This window comes from Passer domesticus, chromosome 4, assembly GCF_036417665.1.
Source record: "Passer domesticus isolate bPasDom1 chromosome 4, bPasDom1.hap1, whole genome shotgun sequence".
In the NCBI taxonomy this organism is placed as follows: Eukaryota; Metazoa; Chordata; class Aves; order Passeriformes; family Passeridae; genus Passer; species Passer domesticus.
In genome coordinates, this window is record NC_087477.1 from 3685129 (window position 1) to 3702624 (window position 17496).

The 17496-nt window shown below is 46.4% G+C and overlaps 1 protein-coding gene across 1 annotated transcript; it reads left to right on the forward strand.

Moving 5' to 3' along the window:
- Positions 1-3854: 3854 nt before the first annotated feature.
- On the forward strand, positions 3855-17395 carry LOC135298415 (RNA polymerase II elongation factor ELL2-like). Its single transcript, XM_064415971.1, has 12 exons — positions 3855-3928; positions 5301-5367; positions 6940-7044; positions 7782-8035; positions 9880-10004; positions 10137-10227; positions 11522-11789; positions 12531-12784; positions 13340-13464; positions 13876-13966; positions 15266-15618; positions 16820-17395. The coding sequence occupies exons 4-11, from the start codon at positions 7850-7852 to the stop codon at positions 15329-15331; spliced, it is 1206 nt and encodes a 401-aa protein (XP_064272041.1). The 5' UTR covers positions 3855-3928; positions 5301-5367; positions 6940-7044; positions 7782-7849; the 3' UTR covers positions 15332-15618; positions 16820-17395.
- The last annotated feature ends 101 nt before the right edge of the window (positions 17396-17496 follow it).

Here is a 17496-nt window from a genome sequence, read left to right on the forward strand (position 1 = left end):
AGCACAAATAGGTAAAGATCACGGGTTGAGATAAGAACAATTTACTAGAAAGAGCAGTGAAAAAAGAACACAAACGGTAATAACAACACTAAAAGGAGAGCATACAAGAGGCGAACGAGTCACACGTGATCGTTCTCCACACAGAACTTGGCACAGCCCATGACTTGCAGCACACAGGTGGAGGAAGAACAAACCCTTCCATTTGCCCCTGCCACGTGGCAGGTGGTATCCAGTTACCCCAAGGTCCTGGCCGTGCTCCTCCGAGCTGCTGCAAAGATCACCCTCCTGGCCGGATCCAGGACACAGGATCCTTCCTGCGGGTCCTGGCTCTTGCTCTGGGTGACAGACCCCCATGGCATCTGCCCCAGCAAAAGGGACTTGAGGACAACCTCTCACTTACTGACATCAGCCCCTCTGCCCCGCCCCAGCTCCCTTTTTGCCTCCAGAAAACTTTGAACAGAAGTGGCACTTAAGTGCAGTTCTGCACATGCTGAAGTGGCAGGAAGGTGACCCACATGTTGCTCTAGGCACATGTGCAGCAAGGACAAAGGAAGTGTTTGAGGGGCTGGCTCTCAAGGCATTCACTCATGCAATAGGAGCCCTGTTTCTGAGAGGCACAGCCAAGAGTGGAGCAGTCAAGCGTGGAGAACGGGGGATCTCCTGAGCCAGGGAAACCCTGGGGGAGCAGAGAGACGCAGATACCGGGCAGACCCCAAGTGACACCTGCTGCTGGCGCACAGGCACCGCGGGGACACGCACACTTTGGGGTGAGCTTGCTGTGCTTTACTGCAGTATGCAGCACACAGGCATTCCGTTTCTCAGAAATCATTAAATATGTATAAATTGCTTGAGTCTGCACAGTTAGTTTCTGAGGGTCTACTGGGGATCTTTAGAGACCCTGGGTGTTCACTGAGCTTTTGGCCTTTTGTTGACCTTTCATTGTGGTCTTCCATATAGTAGTCATTTTCATCTTGGTTGTCTGAGCAGCAGAATGTGTTCTGGAAGAAACTGTGTTGTTCTGGCTTGGCTTGGGACATAGAGGGTTTCAGAGCTTTCAGTGTTCCACTACCCACTCCTCCCTCATAAGCTATTTGCAACAATCCCTCACAGAGATCCTTTCAAGATTTGTCTTGGAAGTCTCACTTCTAAAACTAATTTTCTTTTCTAGGATAAGAATGTTTGTTATTACAAATATTTGCAAACCATCTCATGAAAGCTGAAATACAATGAATTATCACGCAGAAAAAAATGCAAACAGTCACAATTCCAGCACGGGTTAGAAATACTTCTGTAAGCCTTTAAAGGTCTGGTAGCCATGAGGAAAGCCAGTTCCACCTAGAGTGGGGACTTCTAGTCTTCTCCCATTCTTACACTCCTTTTTCTGACTGATGATATGCCAGATTGCTGGATATCAAATCAACCAGCATTCTTGTAACAAATCCAGCAATTTGTAACCTTTACTCAGGGCTCAAGGCAGTAGCTGTCTTTAGCACCACGTCTTTTGTTCCAGGAGTACCACCTGTTACTTTCAGTTTCTGTTCAGGGATAACCAGTGACCTCCTTTTTGTGCTGAACCAGACGTAACCATGTTGGGCACATAAACTATCACTTTTCTTTCCCATTTATTTTCAAGTATATTCTATCAATCAGGACCATGGTGGTTCCTGCTCTGAGGTGCACTGACCATGCCTTGAGTACATTTTTTAGTTATTTTTTGAGAAATACGCCCAAAATACCACAGGGTTTCTTCCTTCGTTCCCATTCTTTGAGCTAAATATGGGGCTACTGTGCAGGGCAAAGGCACTCATGGATGAACAGTGCAAAGGGTTCCATCAAATCTGGTAACTCCAGAGCAGGGGTTGTCATCAATAACCTTTAAAAGGTATGGAAAGGCTGTTGGACATTCGAGTCCAGTGTAACAACCTCCATGGATTCCTTTCATGGTTCATACAAAGACTTTTCCAACAGTCCCTAACTGGGGCTCCATAATCAACACAAACCAGTCATTCCCAAAAAGGCACGCAGTTCTTTTACAGATCTGGGCTCTGGTGTTTGACAAATTGATTCCTCCCTTTGTGTCCCCAGACTACACTGTCCTTGTGAGTGTGGCAGCCAGGAGATGAGACATGGGTAGATATAGACATGGACTTCAAAACTAACACAAGATATCATTGAAAATGAACTTTGGATGGTAATATTCAACACATTTTAACCTACATGCTTTATTATTTCTCCCTGTAATGCCTGGACAACTTATGGCTAGCACTTATTTTTGGTGCCAGCTGACTGAAATCTGGACTAATCTTGGGTATGGGGGAAATGACAATAAAACCATCATAAATTGAATATAAAATGTTTTTCTACATGTGTCAATAACTTCAATGGCCACTTGCAGTCAGCACAAATGTCAGCCTAGAATTTTGCTCGGGGCCAGCACTGGCCTTTCCATGTCAGCTCCTCCTGCAGAGGCTGTGGGGGCCTGGGCATGCTGCTGGCTTGTTTCCTTTTAGGGGACTGGGATGAGGAAAGGTCGGGGGATTTTGTCAAAGAGATGATGTTTGAGTGACCGTGTACGTGCTGGAAGCCTCACAGACTGAAGGGCCCAGGACAGGAGTGCCCAGTGCTGGGAGGGCTGCACCTTGCTGCCCTGGTAAGAGGTGTTAAGCTGCTCCTTCGCCTCCGAGAGAGCCAAGTGCAGCACGTTAGAGCAGAAACCCTTCACTAGGCCTGGTTTGCACAGCTGCAGCACCTGGGGTTGGTGGAGTGCCCCTTTCTGCACTTGGAAATGAGCTGAGTCAGTCATGGGCCAGGCAGGGCATTCCCCACCTGTGCCCATTGTGAATTCCCTCTGCCCCGACTGTGACACGTCCCGCTCCTCAGTGACATCCCGCCCAGCCTGGAACATGGAACTCCCCGTTTCCAAGGACACGTGGCCATTGTCACCGGCACACGGCAGGACCGCTCAGACCCTTCGGCGGCTGCAGCCAGAGCGGAGGTGTCAGAGCGACAGCGAGTGTTGTTCCAGCTTTGGTGGTTCCAGCACTCGTTGTTCAAGAGGCCGATCCACACACTGAGTGGAGGTAATTATTTACAGCTCTGGGCAGAAAGGGGGGGCTCAGGGGCAAATTCACAAAGCCAGCACCACAAGAACCAGAGTGTCTTAGTATTTATACAATTGAGCAAAGAAAGGAATTAGTGTTCATTGACTGCAAGTCTCCTAGTTCTTTTCATAATTAGTATTATGTCTGCTGTTGGGTAATTTCCTCTCACTTCTCCTGGTCAATAGTCTGCATGCTCAGTCTCCCCCTTATTCACAGTGAGGTTTCTGGAGTGGGTGGCCATGGTCTGCTCCTGCTGGAATGGCCTTTTACCCTGTCACAGCTGATGCAGCACAGTTGCTGTGTTGGCTTCATCAGTTTGTTCCTTTTCTCGGGGGTTCTGCCAAATGTCCTTGTGCCCATAAATCCTGCATTCTTTGTGTCCACCATCAGAGGTGCATCGTTCTTCCCAAGCCTTGCTAACCTCCCCTGTGTCGAGGTCACTGAAGGCTGTCAAGCCCTGCACCTCACCAAGGCAATTGAGCCAACAAGTAACCTGCCTTTCAAAGGCCGGGCCATCCCTTTGAGCTTGGTGGCTGCTTCTTGTTTCATGGGGGTGATCTCCCTTCTTCTTGATGAGCCTTGAAAGCCACCAAGGCCAAACATCCAGGAACACATTTTGCTAAGAAGGATTTTGCATTTTGCAGCCTTTGCAGCAGGATCAGTGTCTGTGGCAGCGGGAGCAGCCGAGGCAGAGCGGGATGGCGGAGCTGCGGGCCTGGGCAGGATCCAGTGTGTTCCGCAGGGCCCCAGCGCGCGCTGCGTCCCGCAGGGCCCCCAGCAGCACTGCCGTGCCCGTCAGGGTGACCCAGAGGCCCCAGGACCAACAGGTGAGGGGCAGCTGTGGGGCTCTGCGGGTCGGCAGCAGGTGGGGGCTTGGCCATGGTGTTGGTGTCAGGTGCTGCTGAGCCCGCGGGACCTGTTGGGCAGGGCTGGGGCCCCACGGCTGCTCCAGGGCCCCTTGGAGGCAGCTGCCCGGGTGGGAACCACTCACAGGGATGACCCGCAGGAGGTGCCAGAGGAAGTGGGAGGTTCTCTGATGGATGTGGCACTCAGGGATGACACTGAGGAGGTGCCAGTGAAAGTCACATGTTCTCCATGCTGGGACACTTGGGAAATTCATGCCTGGGCATGGCTCTTGGCCAAAATGCATGGATTTCTCATTGTTCCACGTTGTACTGCACTCACCGAACATGTCAGGGTAAAGGAAACTCTCTGACAGTATTTTCTAGTATTAGGAGGATGTATTAGTATATTCCCAGCTGTGATGCCTAGTGGAGAACTCCAGCCACATGCACATCATTTTCAAAGCTTTTCCACTCTTTGATACAGTTTTAGCAAACATAGAAATTAACCTTAATTGGTTCTAAAGTACAATTCCACTAAGTAATATGCTATCCTCTATTTGGGATTGATGTCTCCTTTCTCATGCTAATTAGTCCACATTTTCCAGTCCATTTATCATACCTTTTTAGATTTTATCTCAGCCAATTGTGCCTTCAGAATGAAGCAGTTGGATGGCAGTAGTTGTTTTTGTTAAAAAATGTACTTAGGCTGAAAAACATTTTAGAGATTTTTAAGTTCTACTGGAATGTGACACTTTCTGTACTAAATTATGAGATCAGCCAAGTAACCCAAATTTGGTATATCTGACTTACCGAGGAGAAACTCTTTCCTCTTCACATCTATGAAGAATTGCATCTAGAGCTGAGGAAAAGAGAAAGGGTTTTCATGCCTCTTGAGAGTCGAAATTCACCTCATGCAGATGAAATTCTTCTTGGAGCTGACTCTACGATGTACTTCCATAGTGCCAGATAAATCCCAGTGTTGGGTCCTGCTCTGAATTCTTAATCTTTTTGTGAACCACTCTCACCTGGATTGTTAGCTGAGCACTGACCAGTTCAACTGTACTCAGGCACTTGATTTCAGGGGAAGCCTGTGCCTATAAATTCCAGCAATTGGGAAAGGATGACCTGCTACTTGAAGGCTTGGCTGCATTAGAGGCTAAGTGAGGGTCGCTCTCTCAGGGCACTTTTGTAGCTGGTTGCTTTCAGAGGGAGAACTGTGTCAAAGCAGCCCTTTTGAGTGATGGAACAGCAAACCTTTGCAAGTGCAGCTCTTGTTTAAAATGAAGGGCTTAGTTAATCAGCAGTGATGGAGAGTAGGCTGAAGATTTTACAGAAAATTTCTTCTTCCTTTTAGCCAAATGCCAGCGAGGTGTCGCACAATGGAAGTGTGCAGGATGTCAAATTGTATAACCCACTTGGAGGTATGGTTGCCTTTCATATTTTGCTCAATGTCTGTAAGATTTTCACCTTGGCAATTCATTTTTGCAGCATATTTTTGGGAGAGGGAATCTCTTGTGTTCAGAGCTCTCAGCTGGAGGTGGTTTGGCCTCAGGTCAGCCTTGCAGTCTCTTGTCAGTTCATTCAGGCACTGGTTTGTTTTCCCCTGAGAAAGCCTGCCAGTCCTTCCTTGTTCCCATACTCCTTGATGGGCTGGAATTTGGAGCATGGAGGTCAAGATTTGGACCACCTTATGCACTTAAATTCACAGTTTTGGTAGCTAATGTTTTTGATTTACAATTAGATTTTGGAGTACCTAGGCATTGTGCCTATCCATAAGAATTAATTGCAAATTGAAAGAAAAAATGACTGAGAGGAAGTCGCATGGAGAATTTCCATAAAGTCATTGTGGAGAACCATGCTTGATTTAATTTTTTTGGTCTTGGTCATTAATAAGTCACTGTTATCATATTACTGTGTTGGGTTCTTTTCAAGGAAATTGGAAGGAAGGCATTGGTGTCATCTTCCCAGTGGATTCCATCACTTCCCACAAAGCACAATGTGCTTAGGGGCTGCCATTTGTTGTTAACCTGTTCTGAGTGCTGTTTCCCCAAGGAGCCTGGCTCCAGGCAGACACCAGGTGCACATTCTCCTTGCAGGCACTCTGTGGTGCTGCCTGCAGCAGTGAGGTGCTACCTGAGCCAGGTACAGCCAGCTGCCCTGAGAAAAACAGGCTCTCACCTGGCTGTGGCTGCAGTCACCTGCCTGCAGGGACATCTCTGCCCCTGCACATGCAGCTCTTGCTCTGCCTTAGCCTAGTGCAGAGCATTTTAAGGCAGCACCCTTGGTGGCTTTTTGGAGAGACAACGCTAAACTTCTGAATTCCTCATTCAGGACATTCTGTTTCACATGTGAATGAAGATTTGTGTGATTCTTGGTGGTGGTCTACATAAATCCTAAGGGAATATTTAACATTCAGTAACTGGGGTCTGAGGACTGGCAGTAGTGAGACGATTGTGGAACTTGGGGCCACTTCTACTTTGGGCTGGCACAGAGAATCTCAGGTGAGACAGCTCTGGTTGCTGATAGGGTAGAGCGTGCCTTTGCAACGTGCTCCATGCAGTATCAGTTTGGGACTGGTGTTTGTCACAGAATCAGAGAATATGTGATTTGGAAGGGATCCACAAGGACATGCAAGTGCAGCTCTGTCCCCAAGAATCCCACCAGGTACCTGTGGACCTTGTCCAAATGCTTCATGAGCTCTGCTGGACTTGGTGCCCTGAGCCCACTAAGGGAGCCTGTCCCAATGCCTGACTACCCTGTGGTGAAGAACTCTTACCTACTTTTCATCCTGATGCTTGGTTATGGTTTCAGGTAATTTTCATTAGAAGTCATTCAGGGGTATCATTTTGGGAGGTCTTTTGCTTGAATGCTGTGGGAAGTCTCTGTACCTACATCGGATTGAGCTTCTCAAAACACCAGCAGTGCCCCCACTCAATAACTGGCATGTTTACCTTGTTCTAAGTAATTGAAGTGTGTGATGTTTGTGTCATTAGGTTTGCAGGCACATATCAGAGAGGCATGGTCCAAAGAACAGGAAGTGGAGAAAGGCATTAAAAGTTTGACCTACATTGAAAGATTGAAGGAGCGTGTAAAGAAAGGTCAGTCTGTGTGTGTGTGATGGGAGAGACAAAGCTCCCGGATGTCTCACCAGGACTCAGAGAGTCTCCATCAGACACCAAGCACGAGTTCCTGGTTTCAAAGCAGTGCCTGGTGTGTCATATCCCCTCCCTCGACCTGCTGGCCACGCTTCCCCTGGTGCAGCCCAGCACACGGTTGCCTTTCTGGGCTGCCGGCACACGGTGCCAGCTCATGCCCGGCCTCTCATCCACCAGCACCTCCAAGTCCTCCCCACCTTCATCCCCAAGCATGTCTCAGTGCCAGGGTATGTCCCAACCCCAAAGATGCAGCACTTTGCACTTGGCTTTGTTGAATCGCAGGAGGTTCCCAGGGCCCCACTTCCCAAGCTTGTCCTGGTCCTTCTGGATGGCATCCCATGCCTCTGGTGTTGGCAAACTTGCCAAGCTTGCATTTAATCCAACTGTCCATGCCATTCCTGACATAGCTCACTGCTTGAGCTTACAAACTGGGAAAATCATACAAAAGCACCATGCATAAAAGTAATTTTTCATTAATACCATCCCTCCAATATCATTCGTTTACCAGGTATTTTTAAGGATTGTTTCTTCCCAATGCTTTACTGTTTGGATTCTTACTGATCTATCAATGCTGAACAAACAGAATTTCAGCAGTCTCGGTACATCCTTTTGAATCAACTTCCTTGCCTTCTCCCAACCCCCCATTTGACAACTCTTTTTCTGTTTTTCCTTTACTGAAGTGAAAATACCAGAGCTCAGGAGAGCCCCATGCAGCTCTCCAGATCTTGTGCCTGAGAGGAAGAGAACGATGCCCACGAACCCTGCCAAATTCTTCCAGAGACTTTCCAGGACTGTTTCCCAACGACCCATCAGAGACAGGGTGATTCATTTACTGGCTCTCAAGAATTACAAGAAGCCAGAGCTACTTTCCCACTTAGAAAGAGAGGGAGTTGTGCAAAAGGACAAGGAATCTCTTGGAAAGATCCTTCAGGAGGTGAGATCCTGGAGTCGCTGCCAGCAATGCTAACTCTCAGCTGTCTTACTTCAGGGTTTCAATTAGAAACTAATGAGAGGCTTGGGAAATGCTCCTGGTTTAGATTTTTCCATCAGCTTTACCCAGTTCCCCCCAATGGCAAGCCCATGTGAGGAAAGAAAGAAACCTTCCAAACTTGGGAGGCATTGTTGTTTTTCTAGAATGGCTGGCAATGATAAATTCTTTGTAACATGCTTGCTTCTCGTGCCTTTTTGTAATCCTCTCTCTTTTCCTTGGACTCTTTAACTGCTTCATGGAGGAACTTCAGAGGGTGAAAGTCTCAACTGGATGAAACACTTAGTTGAGGTCCTTAAAATCCTGGGACAAGTTTCAGAGGAGAGAATTTTGGTAGCTGCCTAGGGCAGTATTTCACTTGAAGGGATTTGGTGGCCACTCGATGGTACTTGACTGCTGCTGGGATCTGTGGGGATTGCTTTCCAGGGGAGGGTGTTCCAGGAAAATCCTCCATGATAGAGATGGTTCCCAGCTTTGAGCACAGGGGTTCTTTGTTGTCCTGTGTATCAAGTCTTCAAATTCCTTGGCACCTATTATTATTCAGTAACTTTTCCAGGTGTTTGTTTAGTTCCACTGGTATTTCTTTATCATTCCTACAATTCACATTTATGGAAGGATTCAGTGGCTGTTTCCTTCCTTTTCCATATTCCCCGTCCATGTAGGCTGTTACTGAATTATGCTATCATTAAATAGCATATCATGCAGCAATATTTCCTTTTTAGCTATGAAAGAAGGGATTATAGGATTTCAAAGCTCAGCTCCTTAGAAGGTAAGAGGTGGAAAAATCTCCTTTCCCTTTTCTTCTTGTCAATGTTTAAGGAGATTTGGAAGGAGTAGTTTCATGTTTGCAGTGTGAACTGCCTCAAGGTACTAGTTTGCATTCTGAAAGGGCTGTGTGAACAGCACTTCATCCTGAAAACTATTATTCACATTTTTCTTAACTTCGCAGCAGGTGGCATTGTTTTTGGGTATAGATGAAAAACCAGTAGGGTGAATTTGCTGAGCTCTTACACTCACAGCCTTCCTTCTCTTCCAACACAGACTTAGTTGTGCTTTTAAGAAGTAAATTCCTGATTCTGGGTATCTTGGTTACTTTTTAGCTGTTGAAGTGTAGCTCTAGGTAGGTTATCTCCCACAAGTGTTCCATAGGAACCTGTAGTTTCCTCTGAGCAAGCACTTGAGAAAGAAAAGCAGTTCTGTTTGCAGAGACAAATGCCAGCATCCTGTGGAGCTTCATGGGATGGTGAAAGCATGCCCCGTTAGAGGCCCAGGCTGTGCTCTGCCATGGCAATGCAGCTGGGTGAAACAAGAGGGTAGCCAATGTGTTCCTGAGGGTGGAAAAATATGGATTTGCCCATGGAGATGATGTTCTTCAGGTCTTACTCAAAAGATAAGGAAACAGAAAGGAAAAGCCTGGCCTCTCCTTGTATTTCAAATGGTGAAGATTGAGAGCTGTGGCATAGGGGACTTTGACTCTCAAAGCTGTGTTAAAGACCAAAAAACCTGGATCCCTGCTGCAGGGAGAGGTTTTCATAGCATCCATTTCCTCCATGCTTGCAGCACTTTGGCATTTATTTACCTCCCAATTTCTAGAGCCCAAATGGACCACACCTCTTTAATATTGTTACCTCTTACATGTCAGCTGCATTGTTCTTCACATTGAACAAAAGTCCAGGAAAACTGGTGCATGATTTCTTTTCACCTTTGCTTTAGCTTTGCAGTATCAGTTTGACATCTATAGTCTGCCTTTAGGTGAAATGAACATTTATGTTTTAAATGTCTGTCCTTAGGTAGCCAACCTGGATGCAAATGAGAATTCTTTCAGCCTGAAGGAACATTTCTTTAAAGACATCCAGGAAGATTGGCCTGGCTACACTGAAAGAGATAGACAGACATTGGAGGTGACCCTTTCTCAGTAAGTTCAGTCAGGACAACAACCATTTCAAAAAACCCTCTGGGAAATGAAGGTCTGTTTTCCCTGTGAGAAAAGAACGATAACTGTTGATAGTTTTGCTTTGTAACCTGAAATGTTGGACCATCCTTACAGAAAACCAACTCCATCTCAGAATTCCACCAGCACCAGCCAGTCACCATCTCTGGGACCTTCTGAAGGAGATACTCCACCCAGAACTGCTCAGGTATTTTGTGAATTTTTTAAACATTCTCTACTATGAATGATGTTTTATCCCACTTGCTCCTGGTGTCCAAGCTGTGATATGAAGCAGTAGTGCTCTCTTTATATTGTATGAACCTGAGGCGTGTACTTCCAATGGGATTCCTGTATAGTTTTCCAGATGGTTGCAATGTCAAAGCCTGCAACAAGCTTGCACACATGACTTGTTTCTCATGGTGCGTAGGAAACTCTGCTAAGGACAAGATGTGGACATGTTTCTGGTACCTGGCTGTGTCTGTGCAGGGTTCTTGATGATATGGCAGCTCTAGTACTTAAAACATGCACGGTCATGCCAGTGCTACTGTTTGAAGAGAAATCTAAGGGAAGTCTAGAATAAGGACAAATTCCAGTAGTAAGGCATTTGTAGGAAACTTGTTTTTCTGTCCTAAGCAGCATTTAGGCTCCCATTTTGATTCAGACTATCCCATGTGAGAGGAGGGAACTCTGAATCATCATGGAATAGCTCGGACTTGTTAGGCTTAAAATCAGAGCATGGTCTTTTTGAAAGAATCTTGGAAAACATTGCATGAAAAGGTTAGTTTCCTAAAGATTAAAAATACTCTTTAAATAGAGGAGGGAGGACACAGCTCTGTTTTTCCCTACTCTTTTCCCAGCCACAGTAGGAAATGTTGCAGGGCCCAGCATCCTCTTAAGTCCTGCCTCCTTGCCCACAGGATTTCTGTCAGCAGGCAGGCACAGAGCTGTGTCTGGCACTCCTGTTCTGAGCTGCTGATGTGCACGGATAGGAGCAGTGTTTGCTCGGTAGGGAAGAGGCTGTGATCCAGGGTTTCCTCTGGAGAACAGCAGGAATGAGACCTGCAGCCAGACTGGGCCTTCCCTCTGTTGTTATCATCTCTGCTTTGGACACGCTGTGATCGGCACCACACCGGTGGCTCCTTGGGGCTGCTTTAGGGAATCATGTGGGTGTGTGACAGCAAGAGCTGAGTGTTTTCCTGGTGTGTCTAAGGAGAAACAGGGAGCAAGATAAAACCAACTTGAGCTCCCCATTTTGGGGAAGCCTTTGATAGAGGTGCTGAAGGGAGTGTCTTTGTCCCAAAGCCTTTGAGCTACAGACTAGGAGAAAGACTTGCTGAATACTGGGGTGAGAAAGTAGGGATGAAATAGAGAACATATTTAGCTGCAGCACTCCTTGTTTGAAAGGCTGTTTTAGGTAAGAAAGGTGTGTTTTCAACCATCGCCAGTTCAGAAATGCTGTTTGTTCAGAATGGGAGGAAAACTAATCGGGATCATCTTTGCAGAAACGGCCTCTGGATTCTGACTTTCTCAGTCCTGTGATGGGCAAGAAGCAGAGGATTGACCAAGAGCCCAGTGATGTCCAGCCAGCAGCTGGTGGCCACTCTCCTTCTTTCTTGGACCTGCCTTCCAGATCCTGTTCAATTTTGAACATGTCTCCAAGTGTCAGATCCATTTCCGTTTCCACCGAAGTACAACTGAAAAATAAGGTTCTGACACATTCTGGATTCCCAGTGTCTGCCAGGGTGCAGGGGAAGACTCCCAAGTCCAAAGGTGAGTAAACAGAATGAGAGAGGGTAAAAAAATCCCATCCTTTGGATTTTTATGAAATGCTTGCCATGCTCAAAGCCAAAGAGAAGAGCAGAGAGCTCAGGACCCAGGCAGAAAAGGAGTCACACAATCCAAGTGCAAAGGGTATTAAACTGATGGACTCCTTTCAGATATGCTTCCATTTCATTTTTTTACTGGATATCTATATGTTTTTATGCCCATATCCAGCCTCTCATCCACCAGCACCTCCAAGTCCTCCCCACCTTCATCCCCAGGCGGGCCTCGGTGCCAGGGCATGTCCCAACCCCAGAGATGCAGCACTTTGCACTTGGCCTAGTTGAAACCAATGAGGTTCCCAGGGCCCCAATTCCCAAGCTTGTCCTGGTCCCTGTGGATGGCATCCCATGCCTCTGGTGCTGGCAAACTTGCTGAGAGTGCACATATTCCCACTGTCCATGCCATTCTTGACATAGCCAACGCTTGAGCTTACAAACTGGGGAAATCATATAAAAGCACCATGCATAAAAAGAAGTTTTCATTAAAACCTCCCATCCAGTATCACTCCTTTACCAGGCATTTTACTAACTGTTTCTTTTTAATGCTTTACTATTTGGATTCTTTTATATTTGTAAATGCCCAGCCAATGGAGGTTCAACATTCTTGGTGCATCCTTTGGAATCAACTACCTTGCCTTCTGCAAACCTGCAATTTGAACTCTCTGTTTCTGGTTTTCCCTCACTTTAGGAGAAGAAGCAGAGGTCAGAGGAGCCCAACAAAACAATCCAGGTCCTGTGCCTGAGAAGAAGAGGATGGTGCCTATGAGACTTGCAGACATCGACTGGAGCAGCTGCGCTGCTGTTTACAGCCGACCCTACAGGGACAGGGTGATTCATCTGCTTGCTCTGAGGGATTACAAGGAGCCAGAGTTACTTGCTCGGCTGCAGAGAGATGGAGTCAGGCCAAAGGACAAGGATTCCCTTGGAAAGATCCTTCAGCAGGTGAGATCATGGAGCTTGTACCACCAATTTTTCCATCATGCTGTTCTGCTGTTCATAATTTTACTACTTCCTCACCTGTTCAAATTAGAGACTTTCCCAATACTCCTTCAAGGTAAGTTCCACTGGTATTTCTTTCTGATAGGCTTTCATCAGAGGCACACCCATGGAAAGATGCAGTAGCTCCTTCTTTCCTTTTTAAATATTCCCCATGCACCTGAATGGTGCTGTTGCTGAATTATGCAAGCATTATTATATTAAATTGGATTATTTCCTCTTTAGCTAAGAAAATAGTTTTGGAGCCTAGGCAAAGGACTCAAATTCAACGTCGATACAGTTTTAGTTGATCCCACAGTGACTTTTAAGAACTCATTCCCTGAACCTGCAAAGTTTGTTGCTGTGTTTGCCCAGGGTAGTGGCAGGGCTTTTTCACGCTGCAGACATTCACAACATAATGAGAGCCATGTTCTGCCATCCCAGCTGAAGTAGCTCCTTTAGATTTCTATAGTTTGCATATAGGTATAATGAAGATTTGTTTTCCTAAACGTCTGCCTGTAGGTAGCCAACGTGAATGCAAAGGAGAATTCCTTTAGTCTGAAGGAACATCTGTTTCAAACCCTTCAGAGTGATTGGCCTGGCTACAGTAAAATCGAAAGAAAGAGTTTGAAGTCAATACTTTCTAGGTAAGTTCAGTCTCTTGGGGAAGGAAAAGAGCCTTTTTAGAAAAAAAGCCCTGGGAAATGAAGCCTAGATTCTTAGAATATGCTGCACCAGCAGAGGCCCATCAGGGTCATGGAATCCAACTCCTGGCCCTGCACAGACACCACGAGAATCACACCCTGTGCCCAAGAGAGTTGTCCAAACTGTTCTTGAGCCCTTGCTGCAGTGATCACTGGCCTGGGGAGCCTGTTGCAGTGCTCAAGCACCCTCTGGGCCATGAATGTTTTCCTGATGTCCTGCCTAAAGTTCCCTCAACTCTGCTTCATGTTTTTTCCTTGAGTCCTGACACTGAAGGTCTGTTTTCCCTGCAAGGAAAGAACTATGACAGTTGATATTTAGGCTTTGTAACATGAACTCTTGGACCATCCATACAGAAAATCAGCTCCATCTCAGAACCCCACCAGCAGCAGCCAAGCAACATCTCCAAGGCCTTCTGAGACAGATGCTCCAGCAAGACCTGCTCAGGTATTTTGTGCATTTTTAATATTCTGCATTGTATAGTAAATTTTAGCAGACTTGCTGGTGATGTAGAAGCTGTGATGGGAATGTGCAGGATCAGGCCTAGGCATGTTTTGCCACACACTGCTGTGACCTCAAGGTTATGATAAGAAGAGAGGATCCAGCAGGGGTGGAGCAGCATTGTCCTGATCCAACTTTCTGCTCTGCCTGGAGACTTGAGCTCAGTCCCCACCCTCAACTCATTCCCTGGAGAAGGGCTCAAATGGCTGGCTCTGCTTGTGTGACAGAACTGCATGAGAAATCTCCTGTGCATAAGAGGCTGCACCAGGCTGGGGCAGATGGGGCCCTCTTGCTCTCTTCTCCCTCTGTCTCTCTGTCACTCTCATTGTTGACCCCAGCTCTGCACTATCCACATGGCTGGACAAAACACAGCACCTACAGAATGGTGCTATTCCCTCACTCCCTCCTCTGCCTTAATTTCTCTCCTCCCTCCCTCTGCCTGGGCACAGCACGGCTGTCCTGTTCTACTCCATCCCTGGCCCTGAGGTTTGCTGTGCCTGTGGGGAGCTGTGGCCGTGTGTTGTGGCTCGTGAGGCAGCACCTTTGAGAAGCTCCTTGGGAGGAGCTGAGAGATGACTGAAGGGCCCTGAGCAACAGCAAGGGCTCCTTGGTAACCACTTGTGAAACTCTCTTGTACAAGTTTAAAGGCTTGTTAGCCAACAGCTTTTGAGTCTGCGGAGTGGGTGAGCCTGCTGGATTTAAGACAGCTGTACCTAAATGCACAAGAGTTTCTGGACATGTGACTGGTGTCTGTGTTCATCCTGATGAGAATTCACAACCAACCACAACATCCTGTACTCATGGGTTGTAATAGTGAAGCATTAATCTTGTTTTTAATGCATAAAACTCCAAAACAGCCAGGTTCCTCTGTAATAAATTATGTGGGTGTTTGATAGCAAAAGCTGAGTCTTTTCCTGGTGTGTGCAAGCAGTAATTGGGACCTAGACAAAAGTTACCTGGCATCCCCATTTTGGGGAAGCTTTGCTGGAGCTGCTGAAGGGAGCGTCTACTTCCCAAAGCCTTTTAGCAGTAGACTTGGAGAAGGTCTTGCTAAGTGCTAAGATGAGAAAGTAGGAATGCAGAAGAGCAGATATTTACCTGCAGGTCTTCCAGGTTTGACAGTTATTTTTAATTAAAAATAGTGCATTTTAAAACTTTGCCAATTCACAGATGCTGCTTTTTTAGAATGGAGAGCAAAACCTGATTGTGATCATAGAAGAATGAATTATTTTGTTGTTGTTGCAGATACGGCCTTGGGCTTCTGGCTTTATCAGTCCTGTCAGGAGCAAGAAGCAGAGAACTGAGCAGTAGCCCAGTTACATCCAGGCAGCAGCTGGTGGCCACTCTTCTTCCTGGGTGCTGGCTTTAACATTCCATTCTATGGGGATGTCAAAGCCATCCCTGTAGAATGGGATGTCAAAGCCAGCACCTTGTCTCCAAGTCTGGGCTCCATTTCCCCTGCACCCTTTAGGTTCAAGAAAAAGACAAATGTTGGAGTTCTAGAATGCCAGCAGTTGTGTAGAGGACTAGCATGTCCAAAAAGATGTGAAGAGAGCTGGGGAGGCTGAAGCAGTAGTGTCCCTTGGATTTCAATGAAGGTATTAATGTGCTGCTTTTCCCAACTCCAGTGTGGACAATGATGGAGTAAAATTTGATTATTAAGAGAAGCCTCTGCCCGAATTTTGGTGCAACCAAGACCATATTTCAGAGTTAATACTACAGATGTTGTTTACAAGTAAATGTGAACTAGGGAGCTAGAAAGGTAAAGGAGGAGATGGGCCAGGTGGGGGGAAGTGCAGAGATGAACACCGAGGTGGGTGAGGCCCGGACGGGCCCTCCCTTCCTGCAGTGCAGCTGCACAGGCTCAGCTGCAGCAGTGCTGCTGCATCCCCTCATGGCATTTGCAGGAGGGGAGGGAGAAGTGTGTGTGTGGTCTAAAGCCCTGGAAATTGCTCACAGCTTGTGTCAGGGCAGTGGTGTTGGCAGGGGCAGCCAGGCCTCCTGCAGCTCTGGGGCTCTGGGGCAGCTGCGGCCTTTGGAGCAGGCGCGGCAGGGCCCCGGCTCACATTGCTCCGGGACCACCCAAAATGTGGAAAGGCATCTGTGGTTTTCTTTTCAAAACTATCCTGCATACTACTGAGGTGTATCAGGCCTGGCATGCATCCTTGGCACAAGTTGTTGTCTGTCCTGCTACTGAATTTCAACTTGTTAGCAATTTACTGCTTGTAAATATTAATCTCAGGGTGGTTTGAAGGAATTGAAGGAAAAACTGCCTGATGTGGAGGGAGTTTTTTTCATCCAATAAGAACCAGACCTTAAGGCCTAGAGGAGCAGAAGCATTGGTGTGAGAGTGCTGGGAAGTGGCATCTATTATTCTCATTGCCACTTCATCTTGGATTTGTATCATGAGCTTGATAAACCTCACACCTGTTGATTTGAGGGAGAAGGGAATGAAGAAGGTTTGACTCCCATCGGTGGCTTTGAGCATTAATGAGTTTTGCCCTCCTGAGGAGCTGACGCGCTTTGGGTTTTTGTTGTTGTAGTTTCTGACTTGTCTAGAGTTTGTTTTTTGGTCTGCATTATAACTGCCTCAGTTTGCCATGTTCCCTCAAGAGTGGTGCTCACAGAGAAAAATAGCTCAAAAGATAAACTCAGTGTATATTTTCTGTTTTACATGAATAAAGCCAGACTGGACTAGCTGAGTGTGCCTCAAGGCTATTTTGTAGGAAAGGTCAGGAAATTCTAAACTCTGCAGAAATGTTGGCATGCACTGATTTTCTTTTGATTTCTCCTTCATAGGGTAGCCCCAGCTACTCCGAGATGAAGAGCAGGTGCCACAGGAGCAGTAGCTCCACAAAAAGCTGTCCCACATTCAGCAATGAGTATCTGAATTTGGCAAGCAGCAAGTCCTGGAGTCCTGGCACCAGTCTTCTGCTTCAGCAAAGGATCATCTATGAGCTCCAGCTGTTTTATTTTAAAAGATGATTAGCTTTTTAGGTTTCTTCAAGTTAGTAATAAGGAGATGATTATTTGTTTAAAATGTAGGATTAGTTAGTCTACGATTAGAGACTTTAGTATTGAACTTTAGCAATAAAAAAGTTGCATTATTGTTAACTCCTTCTCTTATCATCAGTTTTATCATATTTGGAGAGTCTTTCTTCTGGTCAATTCTTCTCTTCAAGACTTAGCTCTGTCCACTGAATGAAACTTATCAGTAGAGAATGGAAGCCCAGTACCTTTATTATAAAATTGTGCACATATTAAGAAAATATTGTAGCAAATGGAATTTCTTTATGACAAGAATAAGCCTGTTTTCTGATTTACTTGTTAATTTAAAATCTTTGCCTTAAGGGATGGAAAGGGTAGAGGACAACCTCCACCCCAAATGACCTTGTTGTGGAGGGTTGCAGAGGAGTGCACATGGGCTGCTCTAAGCTGTCAGCTGAAGCAGCTCTCAGGACTGCTGGCAGATCATG